Below are 25,456 nucleotides of genomic sequence, written 5' to 3'. Positions count from 1 at the left end.
ACCGATCTACAGAAACGAATATTCAATAAAGCCAGAGATCTGGACTGGAAAACTGGGGAAAAAGAATGATGAAAAATTTCTCGAGAATACCCATAGATTGACAGATTCAATATTCCGTTCTCTTTCTTCGCTGTTGATAAGTTCTATTTTTTCCTCGAATCCGCACTTAACGAATTATCGAGCTATCGATTATTACACGCACACTTATCGATCCTTTTATAAAAGGCGCGTGTTTAATTAATAGCATTTGGCTTCCTTAATTGGTTAAGCAGTACATATCGCAAACATTGAGGAGAGGCAAACGCTATGCCATTTTGAGTATTCAAGTTAAACAGTGAATCAGCAGGCAATGCGATAATGCGTCATAGAATTCATTGGTTACAATTAGTAGCTACTTCGGTAATAAACGGAGAGAAAAAGATATCTATCGGCCTCACGCAAGATCATTACTTATCTGGAACGAGCGGATGCTGCGAAAGTAATTGCAAGTGAAATGTGAAATATGACTTAAATTTTTACGTCATTAATCCGTCGACATTAATTAATCGATAAATTCACGTAACTGTGCTCCGCGAGTTAATGCAAGTCCGCGCAAATTGCCGAAGATTGTAATAAGACTGTCAGAATTTCCTACAAGTTTGATTTCTGGGATTACAAAAATGCAAGTGCATTTTTAAATTAATCACGTAAATTATTTTTTGCATATAATATTGTGTATGGCATTTTGACGTTTATAACATTGAGAATTGAGTTTGAGAATTTTTCGAAAAATTATATATAGTCTTTAATTCCTGTCAAGAGACTTCTATCGGAAAAGTCAGAGCGGATGCAGCATTCCGCTCGAGAAAACTCGCTCTATGCAAATTTTCGGATCTGTCGCGATCACTGTGACACTTATTGCGACCGAAACCGGTGGGAATCGGTGAGCATTAAGTAACGCGATCCACGAAGAACGGCTTCTCTCGTATCAGCCTTGGGGCTTCCAATCAGTTTAACACATCAAGTACACTCAATATATTCAGCAACGACGATGTAACTTTTTGCTGTTTGATTATAAAAGAGCGAACTCGGTTTTTTTTATTTATTGCATTTATATGTGTGCAATTATTTATACTATGTATTATGCATATAGATTACTTTTCAATTTTCTCAAATTTTTCGCTCAATATTAATCTCTACTGCTTATGTAATTGAAAAATTTAATTACTCGAAATTTGCTTAAACAGCCGTAACTGCAGAAAATGTGTAGAAAAATTAATGGAATGTAACTTCAATTAAGTAACGAGTCCGGTTAATTTAAGCAGCGCTCGTCTGCATTCTCATAATTTGCAATTTTAAGTATAATTTCACGAGAATGCGAATATGTTTCATCATTCAAGTGGTTAATAATAGCATGCGCGTTTACTGGAAACTATGCAACACGTATTTACTTATTTTAGGATAAAATTGGAGGCAACGAAAAAGTAGCTGTGCGGAATCCGTTGCACAAACTAATGCTTCTTGCTCCTTTGCTTTCTTACTTTTTTGTTAATTTTCTTCGACTCCTCTTTATCTGGCATTGATTGATACTACGATGTTGCCTGGCAACGTCTCGAACCAGACTTGTCTGTATACACACCAGTATAGAATTACGCGAGAGCCAGTTCGAACTCCCTTAGCAACGAGTTACGTTCCATTGTGCTGCATCATCAATTCTTTAATTCGAACACAAAACGCTGGGCGAAAATTTTTCAACACTTCCGCCTGTGAAAAGCTCTCGAAGAATAGCTTTGCACTTTGATTAGATCGCGAAATATTGGGCGATAAGATAACAAATTTCAAAACTTATCGCACAAAATTAAAAGAAATATTTTGTATCTGTTAATATATTTGAAATATATATTTCTTTTATTTAACGCATATAATTATTTATTAGTATTAATAAAAATAATATTTTACATTTAATATATCGTGTATTTTAATTTAATTTTTTTTAAACTATAGTTTTTTCTATAGTTTTCCTATAGTTCTTTTTTATAGGTTTTCCGTGAAATGTATCCCGGATAATATATTGAGAGCATCGGAAATTTTTTGCACGATGTCAAAAGTAGAGTATCCCCGCATTAAAGTTGGCAATGGAGGGTGGGTACAGGATGTGCGGCGATCGATTGCCAGCTGGCATGGAACCACGTGACGGGTGCGGTGTCGGTGACGTCACGAAACGACCGCCCCGTACAATTCACCCTCGTGTGGCTAAATGCGATCGCTGAAACATTTATTCTAATTATCGCATTATCAACTTGATAGAAATGTATTCTTTCTCGTTTTTTTTTTCATTTTTCTATTACTCATATACATAATTAATTTTTTATGTTTATATAGAACATACAAATTTGAAAATTTACAAGCGAAAGATGTTATTGACACTTTAATATTATCAATTAACACACTACATTATTGCATTAATAATTTTTTTATAATATTTATCCTTTTTCTTCTTAGTTTAAAATAATTTTCTATAAAGACAACGGTCTTTTAGTAAGATGAATTTTAATCCATAATTATAATGAATTATAAGTACATAATAAGTTAATTGACAAAAAGATATTATAAATAGTTACGAATTAATTTTTGTATCTATTTCTCAATCTGTATCAAATATGCTTTTTGCTTGATAAAATGCGAAAAAAAAAAACAATGCGTTCGAAAAACTATGTTCATGTAATACGATACTTAATTTACTTTTCTCATCAATCAAATAACAACTTGTCAGCTTCTACTATCTTAACCTTAACCTTACATCACCCGGTGAATTACCCTTGCTCTATTGAAGCCAAACCACTGCAGTCTTGCACATTTATATATAGTTAGCCTACTGTTCCACTCACTTGTAAATGTCTTACACTTTGACAATAAGTGGGTTGAGATTTATCGTGACGCACTATTTTATATGCAAATTTAAAATGTAACATTATAATTAATAAATGTTTAAGTAAAAATTTGAAATACTTTATCAAAGATTTGAAAAAAAGGTAGTATATGAAAAATTTTTTAGTTTAATAAGATTAATTTTTTCGTATATAGATCTAAAATACTAATCTTTGAAATAGCAAACATCATTTCTAAATTATATATTCTACTTCTATACACTAATAATTAATAATTATCAAAGATTTTCTCGAGATATAAATAACCGTTTAGGACAATTCTAAGCAATTTCTAGTTTATGCGAAAATATATACAACGATAATCTAAAACGAGAACAACCTACTTTTTATTCAAAATATCAGGGCCAGTCTCAGAAAAGCTTGGCCAAGTTCAAAAGAAAGAGCATGTCGTTGGAATATTTAAAGTTACATTTGATCTTGAAGACCAGTGATTTATATGCAGATTTTATTCCAAAAGTTTTCCGATACTGCGACGATCTGCTTAACATGTGCAAAGAGGATTTCATTTCTAAACTTTGTCTATACTTAACGATCATCGTTTCTCTCGATTGTTACAGGTTTTCTATCATGGGACAAAGATAGTTGTCATGTAGATCTGGAGAAGGAACTATTGGCCTTAGTAGCACAAGCCCCCGAAGGCGAAGAAGCCAGAAATGGTAATTACGAAAATATATTAATTTAATTTTTTAAAATAAGATATTATATATACATATAAAATACATAAAAAAATATTCCGTATTTTTTAGCATATCTTGTATTTAATATAATCTGTTAGTAATCGAATGGGATTTTCTAGGTGAAAGATTGATTCAGTATGCTACCGAGAACCTCGTGACGGAAGTTCTCATTCACCCGCAGACGAATACATTGTTACAGTGTATTCGCAATCTCCTCGCAAGTTTCACGAAACATCGGCACATCATTCACGCTGGATACACATTCGGCGGTAATGGTTCCTGGATACTGCAGGTATATACGCCGAGAAAAGATATACGTAATCATTGATCCAAAAAAAATTCGCATTCCAATATTAATCGAAATATCAGCCGAAAGTAATCTTGGATTAAAAACATGTTCAATAATTATTATTCAGGATGGAACCTTCAGTCTCGCAGACTTTCTGGATGCATTCAGTGAACATGAGGTGCAGAGAGTTCTTCGTGCCTACGAGAATAGCGTTACCGTAGATATACATTGTGCGGGTGTTGGCGATTGGACGACAAGTCGATTATCGAAGGAGGCTTGTTGCAGGTATGTATCAACTATCTTTTATTAGGAAATAATTTTAATTTATAGTATAAAAAAGTATAACGTTTTACGAAATTTAGTAAAAAATTATTTTAGATATAAATAAATTTTGTGTGTATAAGATAGAGAGAGAAAGTTTCTCTTCCCTCTTTTCTTTTTTTATCCCTGATATTTTATGTTGTTCCTCTTGCAGATTTTGCAGAGTCAGAGTGAATCCCGACGATGTTCTTACGGCTGGCATGCCGGCTATCACTAGTTTCACGAATTACATCGGACAGTATCTCGTGTCACAAACGCTGGACCAGCTGATGGAACCGTCGGACGTTGTCGGAAATATTAGATTTAGTCATCCGACTTTATACGTCTTCCCCTGGTGGGCAAGGTGACGCCGCGCTTTTCGGTATAAACGGCTTCAACATGCTCGTCGACGGCGGCTTCGCTAGGAAAGCCTGCTTCTGGGACTTCACCAGGCATCTAGACCGATTGGATGCAGTTCTAGTCACTAGGATAAATAATAGCAACATCGGCGGCATGTTTAGCGTCCTTCGCAAAAAAAAGGAATTGCAAGTTTACCCTCAAATCGGCCATTTCTTCTGTAACTTAGTCGTAAGTAATCATCCACTCTCAATATTTATTTAAGAATTTCTATATGTATCAATATTTCGAATAATTAAAACATAATTAAAATAATAAAATAATTTGTCCAATAACTATTAACGTTCCGCTGTACACTTTCTTAACTTCTTAATATTTGCTGCTATGACACAAACATAGATACATGTAAGAATTATACACAATACAGGAAAGAAGACAATCAAATTCACCTGACGGCGATAAGGATATCGATCCCCTCATTCTCAATCTCACCGATATCGGTCAGGAGATGGTGCTGAATCTTCGGCATATCAATCTCCGTGCTCATCCTTGCTACAGAGATTCCGAGCCGATTAATCTCTATCACAAAGTAGGTCACGGCACCCTGGACATGTACGTGCTTAGTCCGAGCAAAGACAGTCGCGAAGTGCGCGAGTTTCTGTCCAAGTGGCATTCGTCGGATTCGAAGCTGTTTGCCGGCTCTCACAAGAAGGACTCGAATAATCTCACATTCCCGATTCAGAACCTCGTGTCGATATGCGCGCTTCTGGTTTGGCAGCCGGCCAATCCCGAGGATAATATCACGCGAATTCTCTTCCCCGGCAGCACGCCGCAACACAAGATTTTCGAAGGTTTCGAACGACTTAAGCATCTGGATTTCCTAAAGCACCCTGTATGTTCAGCAAAAACACTGTCGCCGTCAACGTCTCTGGCGACGCTCAGAGACAAACCGATCAAGAAATTCGGCCTTATCGACAGAGAATCGAAGAAAATCTCAGAGCCGAAGAAAGAGAGAAGAGAACCATCGGAGCCCAAGTCTATTAAGGCTGCGGACGAGGCAATTTCGAAAACAACCCCCCAATCGACACCGATTATTCCCACGAGTAAACCCAAGACCGAAATGAAGACGAAGAAAGTTGCCGAAAATAAAAAGATTGAGACCGAGGCTAAGGAGAGCAAGAAGATCGAGAAAGAATTGAAAGAAGTGAAAAAAGAATCTAAGAAGGAACTGATTAAAGTAGAGAAGCGAGAAGACGAAATAAAAAAGGCTGACATAATTAAACCGGAGACCGATAAGACTGCCTCCAAGGAAATTAAGGAACCTAAGGAACCTAAGATCAAGTCCGAGCCAAAGAAGAAAGAAGCAAAGGAGGGCAAGACGATGTTAAAGGCCGAACTCAAAAAGAGTGAAGTAACCCCGAAGCCGAAGCTGAGCGAGAAGAAAGCTAGACTTCCCGGCGCGGAAAAGAAAGATGCTGTAAAGTCTTCCCCCACAACGCCGAAGAAAACCTTGAACGGCACCGCTACAAGGACGGAGATATCGAAAGCCGCGCCAAAGACAAAACCAGCGCCCAAGGTCACTCCCAGTCTTCCGGCCAAGAGTGCCAAGGAGGCTAATAACAGGAAAGTAGTGGAACAAAAGAAATCTGAAGTCGAGAAGTCCGCCGTGAAGGAGACGCCGGCTCCGGCTGTTAAAGCGTCTGCGAAGCCTAAACCAACGGACAGAAAACCGATCAGTCGTCGCACGAAACCGGTCAGTCCCAGTAAAGCTCGTCTGCCAGGCAGTCCGGCGAAATCCACTCGTAGCACGCCGACCACTTCCGTAAAGTCTGACAAAGACGGCGTTATTCGCAAGGTGAAGGGTGACAGAGGCACCACCGATTCGTCCACGGTGTCCACTCCGTCTGGCATAGAACCGGAAGCCGTAAAGCCAATTGATAAGAGTTTAATAGAGCAGTCTGAAGATATGTCGCTCGATTCTATAGAAAGTAAAGTATTGGCTGATCTCAAGGAAGAGCGAGAGGTCGTCGAGGAAATTGAAGCCGTTCTACAGAAAGCGGAGAGGATTGAAGAGACTCGGAAAGAAGATCGTTTTGAGGGAGACGATGAAATCACAGCCGAGGCTACGGATAAGAAAGAGGAAGATATCACGGAAGAGGATGTTACCGCTGAGATCGAAGACATACCTAAAAAGGAAGGTTCTAGGAAAGTGAGTCAGGAATTGACCGAAGAAGACGAGTACCTCATCGTAGAAAAGGAAGAAGTTTACACCGAGGATTCGGTTCAAAGCGGCGAGGGCGAACAGAAGCATGTCCTTGATGAAGCCGAGTCGGAAAAAGCGAAAATCCAACAAGACGCGGAAGCGATAAGAGAAAAAGGTGAGAAGGAAGAACCCGAAGAGAAAGGAAAGGACGAGAGCCCAGAGAAAAGAAGTGATGAAATCGCGAACAAGGACAAGAAAGAGATCGCTGGGCTGTCTTCGGAATACAAGGAACAATTGCAGAAAGAAGTGAAAGAAATAATAGCTTCAGCTGCTGAAATCGTGCAGAAAACCGAAGAAAAGGACGACTCCGCTAAAAAGGACAGCGAGGACATTACAAAGGAACCTTCCAGTCTCAGTCCGGAAAAATTGGATTCGTCAGAAAAGAAGACGACTGATACAGACATAAAACCGGATGTCGATCAAAAGGAGCATATTCTTGAGAAGATGGAAGAATCTCAAGAACGAATCTCGACGATAGAATCGGGAGCCACTACAACCGCTCCAACTTTGCCCGAAGACGAGCGAATACCGTTGGATGAAATAAAAGAGGACATCGACGAGAAACACGTTATCGAAGAAGTGAAAGAGAAAGATGCACCTGCGAAGCAGAAGGAAGAGGTAATTCCGGAAACTGTTCCTGTGACTGCCAAACCGGAAGTTAAAGTCTTCGACGTTCGTCAAGCGATGCAAAATCTGCAAAGGGACATTGTTAAGACGCCCGATGAGGTCGCCGATCTGCCAGTTCACGAGGAAGTTGATCCTAAGCTTTACAGAATGGAAGATTTTGAGAAGGGCAAAGAAGAGAAGCCGTCGCCAACTACGCAAGAGATCAAAGAGCTGCCCACGCCGCCGGTGAAGGAGCAGAAAGGCGTCTTTAGCTTTTTCGGCAAAGTAGCGGATAAATTTGAAAAGGGCATTGATAAATTGACTAAGAAGACGAAGAAAGAGTCCGACAAGGATTCTGACGAGAAGTCCTCTTCAAAATCCAGTTCTCCGAAAGAAGCGAAAGTTCCAGAAAAGACGTTTGAAGAGATCGATGTGGAGAAAATGTTTCCTAAAGTCGGCAAATCTCCTGACAAACCCGAGATGTTTGAAGAAGCGGAACCTACGACCGTCGACGTGAAAGTGGCTGCCATCAAAGAAACCGCGGCGTTTATACAAGAGGAAATATTAGATACGTACAAAAAAAGCGTATCTGATATTGAAGAGAAGCTTCCGACTGATAAGTTAGAAGAGATTAAAAAAGCAGAAGCTGAAATCGAAGAAGTGTTACTTGCAAAGGATGTACCATCGAAATCGATCAAAGATGAAGAGATTGCTAAAGAGATTGAACTCCTGAAGGAAGAGGATATAGGAGAAGATGCTGAAGAGGTAAAAGCTCTTCTGGAAGAAGCCTCTAAGAAATTTAAAACTGTAAAGGATAGTTTAAGAGATTCCTTGGAATCGTTGGAGGAAAAAGTCAAGGAGGAAGAAATAGAACATGTCATATTATCCCCTTCGAAAGACGCAGTGAAGGATACTTTGGAAGGGGTAGCTGAAAAATTAGAGGAGATAAAACCGCACATCGAGACGATCGATATAAAAGCACCGGAAAAAGTTAAGTTCTCTATACCAAAGGACGAAGATTTTGAAGAGGAATATGAAGAGGAACTAGAGGGACCATATAGAGATATGAAGGAAGCTGTCAGGGATGTCGGAGAGGTTCTCGCCGGTACTGCCGGAATTATTCTCGAAGATAAACCGAAGGATGTTATAGAAATTGTGAAAAAAGTCGCCGAAGTTCTTAAGGAAGATGATTTTCTTTCCGACAAAGTATTGTTTGATCAAGATTCTAAGAAAGAAGAAATTTCGACGGAGAGAAAGCTCTCGATACCGAGCGAAAAAATATCTCCGGAGAAAGATACTAAATTGGACGAAGACGAATCTAAACTTGCTCATGAAGATATTGTGACACCGGCGAAGGTTGGTACTACTGAGGTCCTTCCGGTTCACAAAGAAGTTGAAGAGAAACCTGACAAACTTCCGGCGCCGTGTGAGAAACACGGTATTGTCGAAATTACGGAGGATCCTTGCGTGAAAATGACAACAACAAAGGATGATTTAGTAACTTCGCCTATGAAGGACACCGCAAAGGATAAGGAAGACGCTCACAAGATTTGCGCGGAAATGTTGAAGGACGATCAGCATATTTGTGATCAACATAAAAAATCACCGGACGATGATACGTGTCGAGTAGACGTGATGCAAGCTGGTATCGAAGGCATATGCGTGAAGGAAATGGCAAAACGGCCGTCCTTGGAGCGTGAGCTGGAGGAAGAAATAGAGCATCCTGTGATAGGCTTCGAGCAAAAGGTTTCGCCGGCAAAAGCGGAAATAGTGATGGTGACTCCCGGTTCTACGCCAACCTCACCGAAATTCACCGCGGACAAGATATATGATAGTGAATTGGAAACCGGTTTTCAGGAACTTTCCAAGCTGCCGGAGGATATTAAACAGGTTCTCAGCAAGGAAGCACCAGTCGAGGAAGTAATTGAGGAACTGATTATCACGAAAAAGAAAAAGATTACCATCGAAATCATCGAATACATCACCGTGGTGAAGCGTATTCCGCGAGAACGCGTGATTTACATTATCGAGGAGATTATCGTGAAGAAGGGATTGCCCAGAGAGAGCGTAGTTGTTGATCCTGAAATTCTAAAGTTGAAAGATTCCATCACGCCTGAAAGGAGAATGGAGATTGAAGACTACATTGTTAACGAGTATATTGTCAAAGAGAAGCGAATCACCATAGAAGTCATCGAGGAAATCTCGATTAAAAAGGTCGTGCCTAAGAAGATCGTCATCGAAATTATTGAGGAAATTATTGTTAAGAGAAAAATTGCCAGACATACGGTGCTGGACATTCCCGAGGAAGTGCTGTCGGAAATAATTGAAGAAAAATCGTCGGAAGAATCGCCAGAAGAATCGGCAGAGGAGCAGATAACACCGAAAATAGACATAACTGCGAAACGAGAATCGATTGCTGAGGTTGCTGCTCCGACCGAAGAAGAAGAATCGATTGTACCTCAGAAGCAAACAGAGATTGAAGAATTCGTCGTTAACGAATACGTCACGAAGGGGAAAAAGATTACCTCATCGATAATCGATGAAATTTCTGCTAAGAAAGCCGTGCCCAAAAAAATTCTCACCGAAATTATCGAAGAGATTATTATTAAAAGAAAAATTCCTAGAAACGTATTACTTGATGTTTCCGAGGAAGAAGAAGAGAAAATATTGGAAACAGAAGCTTTAGACGAGAAACGAAAATCAATCATTGAAGTTCCTAGCACGGAGATTCCGGAAGCGAAAGAGTCGATAACTCCGCAAGAAAGAGCGGAAGTTGAAGAATACATTGTTAAGGAATATATTATCAAGGGGGATAGTATTAATGTACAAAAACTTGAAGAAATCTGTGGTAAAAAGAAGATGCCTAAAAGAATAATTATCGAGATTATCGAGGAAATTATCATTAAGAGAAAAATGCCGAGGCATGCGGTACTTGGAATGACCGAGGAAGAATTATCGCGCATAATCAAAGAGGAAGCAACTTCAGAACCGGAAGTACCGGTAGTACCGGAAGCTGAGAAGAGGAAATCGATCGCTGAAGCGCTTAGTCCTGACGAAAAGAAAAAAACTCCACTTGAATTGGAGAAAGATAAAAAAGATGTATCTGATCACGAAGTTAGCGAAGAAGAACTATCATCCTTGGATGAGGATGTCGAGGAGGAGGAGGAAGAGGTCGATGGTTTTGTCAGCATACATAGAAAGAGCTTAGACGAGAAAAAGATTTCCCCGATTAAAACAGAGGTTTTATCTGTAGCTGCAAAAGAGCATGAAAAAGATGTGATTGACGATTTCGAAGCTGTCGAACAAGAGTATAAAGTACGCGATGTACCGATTGCATCTCCCGAGAAGGCAGATGAAATGAAAGAGAAGGAAGATATCGAAGAAACTGCGGAAGATACTACAAGTGAAGTGATCGAGGCGGATGAAAAATTTGTGCAGGAAACTAAAGAAAAAGTTGAAAAAGAAGAACCTCGTATCGATGTGGTAAAAGATATTAAACCTGACGAAAAGAAACCTGAAGAAGCGACAGAGACATCCGAAATGTCAGAAATCGTTGACACTACGGAAAAATACTTGGACGAGGCTAAAGAAAAAACAGATGACATTTCTCCGAAAGAGAAATCTTTAGTTGAGAAAGTTGAATTAAAAGAAGAAAAAGTTGAAGAAAAAGATGTCTCCGATAAACGACCCTCAATTGATGCAGCTGCTGTGCCAGAAGTTACTTCTAAATTAATTGATGAAAAGACTGCGACGGATGAAGCGGAAGAAATTGAGCCTGCGATCAAAGAAAAAGTCGAGGACTTGACGACAAAAGACGATAAATCAAAACCGACAACTCCAATTAAAGACGCAACGTTAAAAGATATCGTTTCTCCTGCCGAAAAAGATGTTAAAGAAGTAGAGCCAGAAACAAAAATCGCGGATGCAACAGGCTTTGCACACGAGCCAAAGACAGAACTACTTGAAGACGATAAAAAATTCAAATTGGAAACTGCAGAGATTAAAGAAGCTCCAATAGCCGAGGAAGAAAAGAGTCCTGAAGAATTATCCGAAGAAGTTTTAAGTAAAAGGGAAAGTATCTCAAAAGAGCCGGAAGACGAAGTAAAAGCGAAAGAAGAGCCACATGTTGAGGAAGTTAAACCTGTCGAAAAAATTAAAGACGAAAAATCACCAGAGGCTAAACCTACAAAGATCGATGAAGATACTGGCACTGTAAAAAGAATGCTGGTCACAGCATGTAGCGAGGATGGCAGAGAAGAAACAGAAATTTGTCCGACCGGCAGCATAACTTTTATAAAAACCGTCACTCCGGAAGATTCTCTCAAAGATTCAGCATCCGTTAAATCCACACCAGACAAAGATTCTTTACTTTTGGATAAAGACTCGTTGCACTCGGGCATGAGTACTCCTGAAAAGGATAGCATTTCCGAGAAATCTGTACCCGAAGGTAAGGATAAAATCACCCCCGAAGACAGCTTAGAGAAATCTCCTATTGGTACTCGCGATTCACAGGATCTTGAAGACAGTTTGGAAAAAGTAGAATTGCATAAACCGAAGGATATTCAAGTACCGTCAACCGACGACGAAAAATCGGAAAATATTGCAAAACCGAAATCTCCTTTGGAAAAAGAAGATTTAAAGTCCGATGAATTTTTAGCTGAGAAAGATGTATCGCACTCGCCTGAAGAGAAGCAAGAAGAGCCGAAATCTCTCGCTAAGGATGCAGGAGAAATTGAAAAAGTGAAATCTCCGGCTGAAGAAATTGTTGAGAAGAAAAGTCCTACGAAGGATATCGAAAAAATGGAGAAATCAAGATCTCCCTCACCGTCTAAAGTTGAACACGAGCATATACAAGAATCAAAATTACTTCTTGATGAGAAGGAGCTTTCACAACCATCAAAAGAAGAAACAACTAGTGTCTCGAAAACACCGGAATCGCTCCATTCAGAAGACATTTCACCGGCCGAGACAATTTTCTCGAAGTCACCCACGGACAAGCCTGAAATGCATTTCGTACCTATTACCGAAGAAGATGTTGCTCCCGAAAAAACGCCGAGTCCGGAAAGTAAAGAATCAACATCGGAAAAGCCCGAAACGAAAGAATCTGATTTGAAACCTATATCGCCTGTTATTGCTACCAGTGCACTAGACGAAAAAGCTCCATTTGAGAAATCTAGATCGTCGAGCGTAAGCAGCGAAAAGCACGAAGAGAAAGATGTTTTAAGTATATCTAGTGAAAAATCTGACGAGAAGGAATCATCTGTACGTTCTCCTAGTAAGTCTCCTAGTAAGGAACCGGTAGATAAATCTAAATCTCCGAGTATCGCTAGTGAGAAATCCGAGCAAGATATTAAATCCCCCGATACATTTGTTAGTGATAAAGCCGAGGAGAAGGAAAGTGATAAGCCAAAATTGCCAAGCGCCATCGAGAAAGAAACAATAATAAGTGAAAAATCGCCTATTCTCGAGAGTGAACATTACGATGAAAAGGGACCAATTGATGAAGCTAGAAGATCAAGCGCAATCAGCGATAGATCTGATGGGAGAAAGGAAGCCGAACGTTCGAAGTCACCGAGTATAGCCGCGGATAAGGCGGATCTTCAAGATGTGATGGAAAGTTATTTAGAGAAACAAAAATCCCCTATTTTTGATAGGCCAGAATCGCCTAAAGATATTGATAAGACTGAAGAACAAGATAAAACTAGATCTCCCAGTGTAGCTAGTGATAAATCAGATAGCAAAAAAGTAAGTTCTAGATCACCAAGCATTTCTGTAGAAAAAATAGATCTCAAGGATATGGACCTATCAATCGAGAGAGCCCGATCGCCTAGTGTCATGAGCGATAAAGATGAGAAACTTCCGAAGTCCGCCATTGATGAAACCGAAATACCGAAAGACGCGCAAAAGTCTCCGAAAATCGACGAAGCGAAGGATATGATGCAACCTCCGTTAGACAAATCCCGATCGTCGAGTGTGACGAGCACTATTAGCGAATCTAAAGAAATACTTAAAGAAAAATCACCGAGTCCTGTCGAGCAGAAATTAGACGTCGAGGAGAAAGAACCATCTGAAAAATCCAGATCGTTCAGTATCGTCGGAGAGCAATCTGTTCCAGAGGAAATTAAAAAATCGCCAAGCCCTGTCGGAGAAAAATTGGAGGAGCCGACCGACAAATCGAGGTCACCGAGTGTCTCGAGTATCGTAACTGATAAAAAGGAACCTGCTGATCGTTCGAAGTCACCAAGCATCGTCGACGAGAAGCCAGATTTGAAAGATGTTCCAGAAGAAATTAAAAAATCGCCAAGCTCTGTCGGAGAAAAATTGGAGGAGCCGACCGAAAAATCGAGGTCACCAAGTGTCTCGAGTATCGTAACTGATAAAAAGGAACCTGCTGATCGTTCGAAGTCACCAAGTATCGTCGACGAGAAGCCGGATTTGAAAGATGTTCCAGAGGAAATTAAAAAATCGCCAAGCCCTGTCGGAGAAAAATTGGAGGAGCCGACCGACAAATCGAGGTCACCGAGTGTCTCGAGTATCGTAACTGATAAAAAGGAACCTGCTGATCGTTCGAAGTCACCAAGCATCGTCGACGAGAAGCCAGATTTGAAAGATGTTCCAGAAGAAATTAAAAAATCGCCAAGCTCTGTCGGAGAAAAATTGGAGGAGCCGACCGAAAAATCGAGGTCACCAAGTGTCTCGAGTATCGTAACTGATAAAAAGGAACCTGCTGATCGTTCGAAGTCACCAAGTATCGTCGACGAGAAGCCGGATTTGAAAGATGTTCCAGAGGAAATTAAAAAATCGCCAAGCCCTGTCGGAGAAAAATTGGAGGAGCCGACCGACAAATCGAGGTCACCAAGTGTCTCGAGTATCGTAACTGATAAAAAGGAACCTGCTGATCGTTCGAAGTCACCAAGCATCGTCGACGAGAAGCCGGATTTGAAAGATGTTCCAGAGGAAATTAAAAAATCGCCAAGCCTTGTCGGAGAAAAATTGGAGGAGCCGACCGACAAATCGAGGTCACCGAGTGTCTCGAGTATCGTAACTGATAAAAAGGAACCTGCTGATCGTTCGAAGTCACCAAGCATCGTCGACGAGAAGCCGGATTTGAAAGATGTTCCAGAGGAAATTAAAAAATCGCCAAGCCCTGTCGGAGAAAAATTGGAGGAGCCGACCGACAAATCGAGGTCACCGAGTGTCTCGAGTATCGTAACTGATAAAAAGGAACCTGCTGATCGTTCGAAGTCACCAAGCATCGTCGACGAGAAGCCGGATTTGAAAGATGTTCCAGAGGAAATTAAAAAATCGCCAAGCCCTGTTGGAGAAAAATTGGAGGAGCCGACCGACAAATCGAGGTCACCGAGTGTCTCGAGTATCGTAACTGATAAAAAGGAACCTGCTGATCGTTCGAAGTCACCAAGCATCGTCGACGAGAAGCCGGATTTGAAAGATGTCACGGAGCAACCGCATGATAAATCAAGATCGTCTAGCATTATAAGTACAGGAGAACAAAAGGACCCAATCGATCGCTCCAAGTCGCCGAGTATCGCCGGAGAGAAATCAGTCGACGAGAAGCCGGATTTGAAAGATGTCACGGAGCAACCGCATGATAAATCAAGATCGTCTAGCATTATAAGTACAGGAGAACAAAAGGACCCAATCGATCGCTCCAAGTCGCCGAGTATCGCCGGAGAGAAATCAGATTTGAAAGATCTCATCGATATATCTCATGACAAATCAAGATCGTCAAGTATTACGAGCGTGACGGATATTCAAAAAGAATCGACGGATCACTCAAAATCGCCCAGTATTACTAGCGAAAAACCGGATATAAAAGACGTAACGGAAGCAGCGACAGACAAATCTAGTAGATCACCTAGCGCGATGAGTGATTTAAAGGAACCCGAAGAACGATCGAAATCACCGAGCATTGCTGAAGACAAGTCAGACGAAAAGGAACCGGCAGCTAAATCTAGATCCGCCAGCGTTGTAAGCATTACAAGCGAGCAGAAGAAAACGACCGATCGCTCTAAATCACCCAGCGTTGTTGACGAAAAACCGGATTTGAAGGACGTCGCCGATCAACATATTGAAAAATTACCGAGCGATAAATCCGACGACAAAAAATCGTTCGGGGATAAAAAAGAAGATTTCGAGAGAAGTAAATCGCCGAGCGTGGCTAGCGAAAAATCCGAAGATGCGAAGTCAGTCGTTAGTTCTAAACCGTCGAGCATTGCTGGAGATGCTGCGGACTTGAAAGATGTGTCAGAACCGCCGATTGACAAGTCTAGATCGTCCAGTGTGACAACTGATCGAAAGGAATCAATCGAAAGACCAGTTTCCCCTGGAGTTTCTCAACAAATTAAAGAGCCGCAAGACAGGAGTAAATCTCCGAGCATAGCGAGTGAAAAATCCGGCTCGAGACCGACCAGTATCACGGAAGATAAACCAGATTTGAAAGATGTCATGGAACCGCCGGCCGATAAATCCAGATCATCCAGCGTCGCGAGTCTCACGGTCGAGAAAGCGGAACCATTCGAAAAATCGATATCACCTTCGGTCTCTGATAAATTAGAACCACCTGTTGAACGGAGCAAATCTCCCAGCACTGCCAGCGATAAATCTGACGAGAAGGTATCGGACAGTAAGGTCGGCGGTAAAGAATATTACGAAGACGCCACCGATAAATCTCCGAATTTCGCCGAGGCGAAGTCTCCGACAGTCGTCGAAAAATTGGATATTGAATCAGCGGACGATGTTCTTGACAAGCTACCGATAGAAAAAATAGATATTGGCGGATTGAAAACGTCCGACGTAACCGACGAACAAGACGTAATTGACAAAACGAGATCATTAAGCATTATCAGTGACAAGACAGAACCGAAATCCTCGTCCGATGTCTCGAAATCGCCGAGTTTAGCCGACGATAAATTCGATCAGAAAGAAAAGTCCAGATCGTCCAGCATTGGTAGCGAGAAGCACGATGGCGTCGATACCAAGATTTCACCGAGTTTAGAAAAAATGCCGAAAGATGAATCCGCTAAGTCGTCGCGAGCCAGTTCGCCTTTAGATAAAACACCGGCCGATAGATCGAGAACAGCCAGTTTATTCGACGACAAGGTTCCTCAGGACGAAAGCAAGGGTTTGCCGAAAGAAAAGACGAGCCCTGCGACATCTCCCGAAATGATTCAGAAAGAAATGCGCAAGATTCGCGAGAAACGATTCGCCGATTTCGGAGAACCGGACACTTCGCAGCCGAGCGCGATAGAAAAATTGGACGACGAGGAAGAAAGCATCGTCAAAGTGACAGCTGAGAAGAAAGCGGAAATTGAAAAGTACATTTTGGAAGAGTTTATCGAAAGGAAGAAGAAAATCAGTTTAATAGTGATCGAGAAACTGGTCATGACGTATTCGGTGCCGCAGTTTATAGTGATGGAAATAATAGAGGACATTATCAGCCGGCAAAATGTGCCTAGGAGTGCGGTCTTCGACTTCGTCGATGACGAATCGTCCGAATCTCAACACGAGAAAGAAATGGCGATACTGCCGCCGCAAAAGAAGGCGGACGTCGAAAAATATATAACCGAAGAATTCATCGCGAAGAAGAAGAAAATTACGCCGGAAACGTTGGAGGAGATCGTCATTCTCAAAGGCCTGCCGCGATATATTATTATTACGATCATCGAAGAGATTATCGTGACCAAGCATATACCAAGAAACACCGTGATCGAAGGTGATTTAGGCGAACTGGAAGAGAAGAGTCCGGATATTATCGAGACAAGTGACGACAGGCCGATTGCGTCGACCGATTTGAAACGAGCCAGCATTACTCAGGAAAAGCCAAGCGACTCTACCAGAGGCGAAAGTACGGACGGTAAGGTATCTCCTGCGGGCAGTGCTCGGGATAAAGCGCTTTCTGCCAGTCCCAGCCTCAGTCCGGAGCCTATCCCTTCCGACAAGTCGACCCAGGACAGTCCAGCTCGATCGGAGCCGCATATAGACGAAGAAATTTCGATCTCGGAAGAGAAACGAACGGAAATTGAAAAGCTGTTGGAGGAAGAGTACATAAAGAAGGGTCACAAGATCACGGAAGTGATCCTCGAGGAGATAATTATCAGAACTTCCTTGCCGAGATACATCATCTTGGAAATCGTGGAGGAAATTATACTAAAAAGAAAAATACCGAGAGAATCTGTGATCGATGTGGAGATTTACCAAGAGGAAGAACCGGAAGAGGACTACGAGAAGGCGGTTTATCACTATGACCGAACGGCGGACGGTTACGAAGGCGACAGAAAATCTTCCATCGAGTACAGAATGAGCGGGATGTATGCGGAGTCGGGTGAGCGACAATTGGATAAATCTGATTATCCGATGGATTACGAGAGCCAGTTCCATAAGGCCTTTGTCGGCGGTATGACGGAAATGCGGACGACGCATATAACTACGCTTTCCGGCAAATCGACGCCAGAATTCGCCACTCACGACGCGACACCCGAGTCCGGAATCGAAACCGCTGACAAGGCATCCGATAAGTTATTGGAGACCACGACTCTTACCACGACTCACATAACGGAAGTTGAAGATCCAAAGACCGTGGAAACTGTCACGATCCTGAGAGAAAGCAAGATCGCGGAACCTCATCTTCCTGAAAGTTCGGAAAAACACGATACGAAGCACGAAATTACCGATAAAGATAAACCTGAAAGTAAAACTGCAGAGATTTCAAAAGAGACATCCGGTGAGCCTGCGACCGAATCTGACAGCGACGTCATCGTGGTTAAAAAAATAATCAAACGCGAAATAGTCGAGCCGGAAGAGGACTCGGAACCGGTGGAGATTAAAGAAACTAAACGGCCGAGCGTTCAACAAGACGAACCCGAGGCGATTACCAAAATCATTAAACGGGAAATCATCGAACACGAGGAACCGGAAGTAGTCACTAAAGTCATCAAACGCGAGATTATCGAGCAGGACGAGCCCGAAATTATTACGAAGGTAATCAAACACGAGATCGTCGTTCCCGACGAAGAGACGAGCGATTCCAAGGATGACTCCGGCGAGTACGTAAAGACGATTACGACGAGAACAACGAGAACAATCGTGACGGAGGAGCTGCCGGATGCCGAATTCGCGCATACCGATCCTTCGAAAATTTACACCGATCCTACCTCGGGCGCAACCTACAGAGTCGTGAGCGACGAAAGCGCGCCCGACGCGTCGACCAGCGCCGACGTGAAGCGAATCGTGACGACGGTGACTACCATCACCGGTCCGGACGGCAAGGTCACCACGAAGAAAGACGTGACGGAGAGCACCGACACGGTAGACAGCGAGAAACTGTTGGAGACGCTCATCGATACCGGCAAAATCGCTACGGAGACCACCAAATCGGCGGAGAAGATCATCAAGGAGACGATTACAACGGTGACATCCGGCACTTCGACGCCTGAGGTGAAGACCCTCTACGATTCCGGTAAATCGAGCCCCGATCTCAAGCAGGAGGAGAAGTTCGAGTCTACGAAGGAGCACTTGGGCGCGGACAAGTTCGAGCATCCAGTGTCGCCGTTAGTGCGAGATCTAATCTCGGACGATAAGAGTTACTCCGGCAAATCCTCGCCGGACATATCCCTGCCCAAGGACATCGTCTTCAGCGGCTCGACCGGTAAATCCACTCCGGAAATACCCATGTCGCCGTTGGTCCGAGACGGCGCCGCCGTTCAGCCGCATCTGTCGGGTAGATCGACGCCTGATAGAAGATCCGAGGGTCGATCCTCGGCTACTCCGGAAGGATTCAGATCGGGCGAGGTGATCCGCACCACCATCACCACCACGAAGATGATATCCGACGAAGGCGAGATAGTGACGACCACCAGAGAGGTGACGGAGTCGACAAACGAGAAAGGCGAGACGGTTGTCCTGGCGGAGAAGACCGACGTGAAGGTGGACGAGCGTTTGCCTGGGAAGGACGCCGCGGAGAGCGCGATCAGCAGTGTGATCAAGTCCTCGGAATCGCCGCAGCACAGCGACGACGACGAGCCGCCGAGCTCGCCGTTATCCTCGACCTCGCAAGTGGGATATTCGCCGCAGAAGTGTTCGTCCTCGAAGGAAGAGGAGCCGCAGGTCGAATTCTCGGCGGCTGCGATGAGTAGCAGCTTCTACGGCGAGTTACCGGCGGTGCCGGCTCAGATCTCCGCGATGAAGACCTTCCACGGGGAGACCGGAGTGCAGAAGAGCGACGATCCCGTGCCTCATCATTTTATGGTGGAGAAGGAATTTGCTGGCGGTTACGGCGAGAAGCCGGACGCGAAGAGATACGTCGACGAGGCTGACCTGGATTTCGACAAGGCGTTGATGGAGCACAAGGAGAAAGAGGGCAATGGTGCCTTCAGCAGTGGCATAGCACCTAGGTACACAAACGGTAGTCTTCGACACGAGACGGAGGACGCGAAGGATCATCCGTCGTCCTCTTTCCGGGACGACAAGGACGATTCGAAGGGTGACTCGAAGAAAGATCCTCTGGAAGGATGGGGATCTCCTCTCGGCCTGCCGTCTCCGAAACCTCCCAGGAAATTTAATCTCAAGAACCCCGCTCAAGCGTCCTGCTCGAGCGAGTCGACTTCCGAAACCTTAAACTTCGACGTGTTGAAGGATTGGGGAGAACCTCTTAGATTGCCTTCACCCGCTCCGGCACCTAATGAAGTCTCGAATAAAGGTGCGCCCAGCACGCCGAAGAAGGAGCGGAAGCAAGCGAAGAGAGTCCAATCGGAGAATATTAAAAATAAGAAACGCTCGGAGAGTCCCGGGAAGAACGACAAAAGATCCAAGGACTCGAAAAATAAGATCCAACCGGTTTACATGGACCTGGCGTACGTGCCGCATCACGGAAATTCGTACTACACTTCTCTGGAATTCTTCAAGCGAGTGCGAGCGAGGTATTACGTTTTCAGCGGCACCGAGCCGAGCCGAGAGGTCTACGATGCTTTGCTGGAAGCTAAAAAGACTTGGGAAGACAAGGATCTTGGTAGGTTTAGTGAAAACCTGTACTTTCAGAATATTATCAATCTATTATATTTATTACAGAGTTTAATAAAAAATATATATAAATAGATTTTTTTTATAAAGAAAGAGAAATTATATATTTTTCTCTTATTTTTATTTTTACACTGAATTAACATTTTTCAGAATATAATGTATTTTATTATATTATAATATAATATAAAATATATACGCTCTATTATATTGTAATTTTGAGATAATGATTAAATATATTCGAAATTATTTCAGTTATTAAAAAAACTATTGAACACTGCATGTTGGAAAAGTTTTACCGCAAAGTTCATTTAAAGTCGAATACAATGTGAACCGAATTATTAATCATATTTGAATTTTAATTTAATAATAAGTTAATTAAAGCCAGATGTAAAATGTCAAGTTCAAGAAAAATTGATTTTTTTTTTTAAACTAATTAATTGCGCACAAGACATATTTTTTTCTATATATCGAGAAATTAAATTCAATATATTTATATTTAATGAAAAATTAATGCTTTACATATCAATATTTGATAATATTTAAATTTCTGATGAATAACTTGTCGCGTGTTTGTGCGTGTTTCGCGCACTCCCTGATATTTCTTCCGCATTCTTTTCTCAGAGGTAACCATGATCCCGACTTACGACACCGACACTCTGGGTTACTGGGTTGCCGACAACGAGGAGGCGCTCGCCGCAAATCACATAGACTTATCGCCGTCCGCGTCCCGGTGCACCATCAATCTCCAGGATCACGAGACTAGTTGTAGCGCCTACAGGCTCGAGTTCTAGGGATTGGCAGCCTGCTCAGCCGTAATAGTCGAGTTCTGAGCGGCGTCCGGAACGCGTCATCATTCCGCTTTTTTGGACCCATTCCTAAGAAAAAAAAAGGAGAAAAAAAGATAAAGGAAAAGAGAGGTCGAGCGCGCGCGCGCGTTGACCGACCTACCGTCCCGTCAGGGCGAGCCTTGACGCCCTGACTCCTTCTTCCCTTTGTAGAAGAGACCCGAAGACAGACGGCGTTTCGAATTTTTCGAGATTCCCTCGCAGTCGTAGCTCCGCGGCCTAGCAGGATCGTAGAAATCCTATCGAATTCTATGTAGAGGTTTTGTCCCGAAGAAGAGAGATCGATCTTCGAGTTCGCGCAGGTCTCAAATCTCGAGACCTAAAATTCTAATCTAAGTTAAAACACGTTCTCCGTATTCTTTCGCGAGGAGACGGTGCGGGCGACGAGACGAGAGATTGTAGGGATTTTTCTCCTTAGTACGGATACAAGGTATAACAAAATTAATTACTTACTTCTAAGAAGCGGATTATCTAAATAGAGAGAAGAATTTCATGAAGGATGATCGGCGCTGTGTTAATAACAGCGGCGAATATCCTCTTTTTTGATCTAACGATATAACGAGATATTTGTATTTCTACACTTTGCACACCGTTCCGCAGCCCATAGCGCGTGCTGATACCGCCTGCAATCACTGCTCAAGTCGAGGTTGACCGCGGGAATGCACATTCTCGCACAAGTTCCGCTCTGAAAGCGCAATAAGGGCCGACGATTTGTGACGCTGCTCGATCGATCGATCGCGATGTTCGTAAAGTCCGCTGCCTGGATAATCTGTATCGTTATAAGTATGCTTACTGAATAAATTGATTAGGATTGCCGATTTAATGAGTTCAACGGGTCGAACGATCGCAGAGTCACTCACAAATCATCGAGATTTTCTCGCGCCCCACTCTCTCCTCGAGCAGCAGATTAAAGTAAACCTTTTAATATCTCTGACACAGCTGCCGCTTCAAGAGCACCGCGTAGAATATTCAGTGTATCAGTTTAAAAGAGAAAAAACGTGAAGAAAGAAAGAGGACATGGGAAAGAAGAAGAGTATCTCTTTTTTTATTCACGCGGTGAGATATATTATATCGTGAACGGGAAACGAAACGCGCGCTTGATGGATCCTTAATCGGGACATGCAGGGAGAGAAAAACGTATTCCACGTTATTCCGTGAAACATTATCCTTCGTTGTTCCCCCTTTCTCGTCGTAAATGTCTATTCGTGCGTAGATAAAAAAAAACGGCTAAATTCCATCGGAAAGTCTACTAGGATAAGGAATTATCTGTGTGTCGTGTTTCTATATCGTAGAGAATATGTAGAGCGATGGTCGCGCGAGCTTGATGACAGATTTTCGTCATCTTGGGATCCGCGTGGGCGGGTTTAGGCGTCGAGGAGTCCGACGAGGATGTTTACGAAGAAGTCCGAAAGAGCGTTTCGTTGCCGTATATATAAAGGAAGTGCAAGAGCGATGATGATGATGCATTTCGAAACGTCTATTGAAATGGGTTAACGATTGTTTTACGCGAAGGAACATTTATTATCCTTGCGCGACGCGGACGGAACTTCAGAGGAATAGTGGTTGTGATTCTTTTTTTTTTATTAAGGTTCAATCTTCGTGGAGGATGACAGAATCGTTTTCGAGAAAGAAAAGGAGACCTTGTCCGCGTATATAATCGGGAAAACTAATATCGAAACTGTCGAAAATAAAAAGACAGATATTTTCAATGATCGAGTCTCTGTAGTGTCGCACAAACAAGTTTGCAATTCGTTCGCGCGAGAAAGTTTCCTGGAAATGAGATCCGACTAATCTTGGAGGACTTTTGAAAGATAGAAATGTGCGTCAGAGGGATGATCCGTCGAAAACAGCATTTTCCATAAAAAGAACAATCGTGATAGAGAAAACTAGTTTGACAGATAGTAAAAGCCAAGTATTACTGAATGAAGACATGACGCAACGATAAAGACTGGATTAAAGCTCCGTTACAATGACGAGGAATGTCATGTCATCGATTCTATATCGACGTATCATAAATTTACGCGAGTAGAGATTCAAAGTTAAAAAGAAAACGCTTACCCGAATGACTATTTCGCCCGGCCACTGTTTGAGATATCAATGTCGTTGAAGAAATAATCGATCGCTATTCCTTAAATAGATTCGTTTCCAGACAGACCTCGCGGTTCATCGCCGGCGACCTTAAAATCATCATGTGACGTCACATGAATTCACTTGGAAGAGTCTATTAGGATCGATGAAACTTTTTGTACTTAACTTTTTCTTAACTAGGGCGTTTTACCGTAAAGCGGGTGACGAACTGACGAGATGGTTATGACGGTGATGAGGTACAATGATGAACAATTAATAACGCGGATGTAGATTTCGAATATCCCGCTTATTCGAAATCCTCACTACTTAAAACATGATTTTTAGCAAATCGATCTCCTGTATTCATTTTTACTGCACGGCGAGAACGTGAAAAACATTTGAGGTCTTGTTATAGGAAATGTTTACCAAGAAATTTTCATAAAGATGCCGATACAAATTCTTGCTTGAATAACGTAAAAAATTTAAGACATACGACATAAAAACTTATGAAGGAAAGTCTTTACAAATTTTGGAATATCTGTGCTGTCTTGGCTACCCATTTCAATATTTTTTTCTCTTTTGTGAGATTGAAGGAGAGACCAGGTCAAGCATCTCGATTCTAAACATTCGTGTAGTCGTAATCCTAAGAAATCCATTTAATGTCGAGTCCGTGTGCGTACCCCTAAATCGCAATTGTCACATCTTGCGACGTTATATTAAATCAACGTGACGCTCATAAATTCGAATCGAAATCAAAAACGTGTCGGTTTAGGAGGCAACAGCCTTGAGTGACCGATCTAGCTGCGATTTAGGGATGTATCGTATGTAGAAGAGATCGATTTTCGTCTGAAATTACGAAGAAAAACAAAGATACATAGGGAGGAAAGAAAATTGATATGCAGGTGATATAACGGAGAGACAAGTGCGATTAAGCGCGATATACCGAAACTGTAACTTATAGAGGACATCTTTGCTCACATTATTCTCGCGAGATCCATGGAGACGAAAAATAATATTGATCGCGAACAGAGAGTCGTCTTTTTGTTTTTGTTTTTTTTTTCAGGTTGCAGCTAAATACGGGGTTGTCCGTCATCGGATTTTACTACTTGAAGATTTGCAAAAGTCGAGAGACCTCTCAGAGTAAAAGACGCTTACGCGATGGATTTCGCTGAATGAAGGTCGGAGAAAGCTCTCCTCTATACGAGACACATTCGTGCCTACACGAAAATGATGGTGCTCGATTAGACCGATCGTTGATTGACCGTTTGTTAAGATACGATGTGGTATCGAGGCGAGCGATCGGGAGAGGATGGTGATGAAAACGATTTGTCTTGTCGCTGCAATCGACACGCGATATAGCGCGGCCTTCGGGTCCGGTTTCTATAGATTAGTGCGTAAGTTTTTTACCGCCTGTGTAAGTTTACACACACACACACGATACCTTTTGTTCCGATATTTACGCGGGATTTGTTTTTCATGCATATATATATATACATATATATTTATATATGCTCATCGTTCGGTCTTATTCGTCTGATTATTTATTTTTTATTCTCTTCGTTTACTGTGTATTGTGCATTGCGCAATCATTGTATCGCATTCACCAGATGCTGAAGAGCGTTTGAATGATGAAAATCGATTGTCGAAAAAATCTGTGAGAAGAGATTGTTTTTTTTTTTTATTTTTTCGATTAAACCATGCGCGACCAAGGTTTTATTTCGCTGATTAGCGAAAGAGAAGAGAAGAGAGCGAGAAAATTTTATAATAAGAAAAACGTGTAAAAGAAAAGAGAGACAGAAAGAGGCATTGTAGTATTGAAGAAAAGAGGGAAAAAATGAAAACAATCGATATTGTTATAAATACGATTATTATCGTATCGATTAATTTTAACAACTATTGTGCTTGTTATCATTGCGCCATTATTATTATTATGCTATTATTATTATTGCGATTACTCTATTAATATTATTACGATTACGTTTCACGAGAGCGGGTCATTATCATCATTATCATCATCATCGTTTTCTCTTTTCATTTCTCGTGTATGAATAGAGAAGTTTTTATAATATTTCCCGATACCTTGATATATA

At 42.1% G+C, this 25,456-nt stretch overlaps 2 protein-coding genes across 2 annotated transcripts in view; one reads left to right on the top strand and one right to left on the bottom strand.

The window, feature by feature from the left end:
• LOC114940815 (uncharacterized) overlaps positions 1-24,243 on the top strand; it is a 48,366-nt gene extending 24,123 nt beyond the window's left edge. The window contains 7 exon segments of the mRNA XM_085488455.1: positions 3,485-3,583; positions 3,724-3,896; positions 4,021-4,178; positions 4,369-4,543; positions 4,545-4,781; positions 4,978-20,443; positions 21,076-24,243. Coding sequence (XP_085344581.1) covers positions 3,485-3,583; positions 3,724-3,896; positions 4,021-4,178; positions 4,369-4,543; positions 4,545-4,781; positions 4,978-20,443; positions 21,076-21,245 — 16,478 coding nt within the window. The 3' untranslated portion in view covers positions 21,246-24,243.
• The window catches only part of RpL29 (ribosomal protein L29), a 112,661-nt gene that overhangs the window by 54,751 nt on the left and 32,454 nt on the right, over positions 1-25,456 (bottom strand). The gene's annotated exons all lie outside the window — the stretch shown is intronic.

This window comes from Nylanderia fulva, unplaced genomic scaffold, assembly GCF_048542155.1.
Source record: "Nylanderia fulva isolate GAGA-0341 unplaced genomic scaffold, ASM4854215v1 Scaffold7, whole genome shotgun sequence".
Taxonomy (NCBI): Eukaryota; Metazoa; Arthropoda; class Insecta; order Hymenoptera; family Formicidae; genus Nylanderia; species Nylanderia fulva.
Note: the sequence above shows the minus strand (reverse complement) of the source record. Positions and strands in the feature narration are given on the sequence as shown.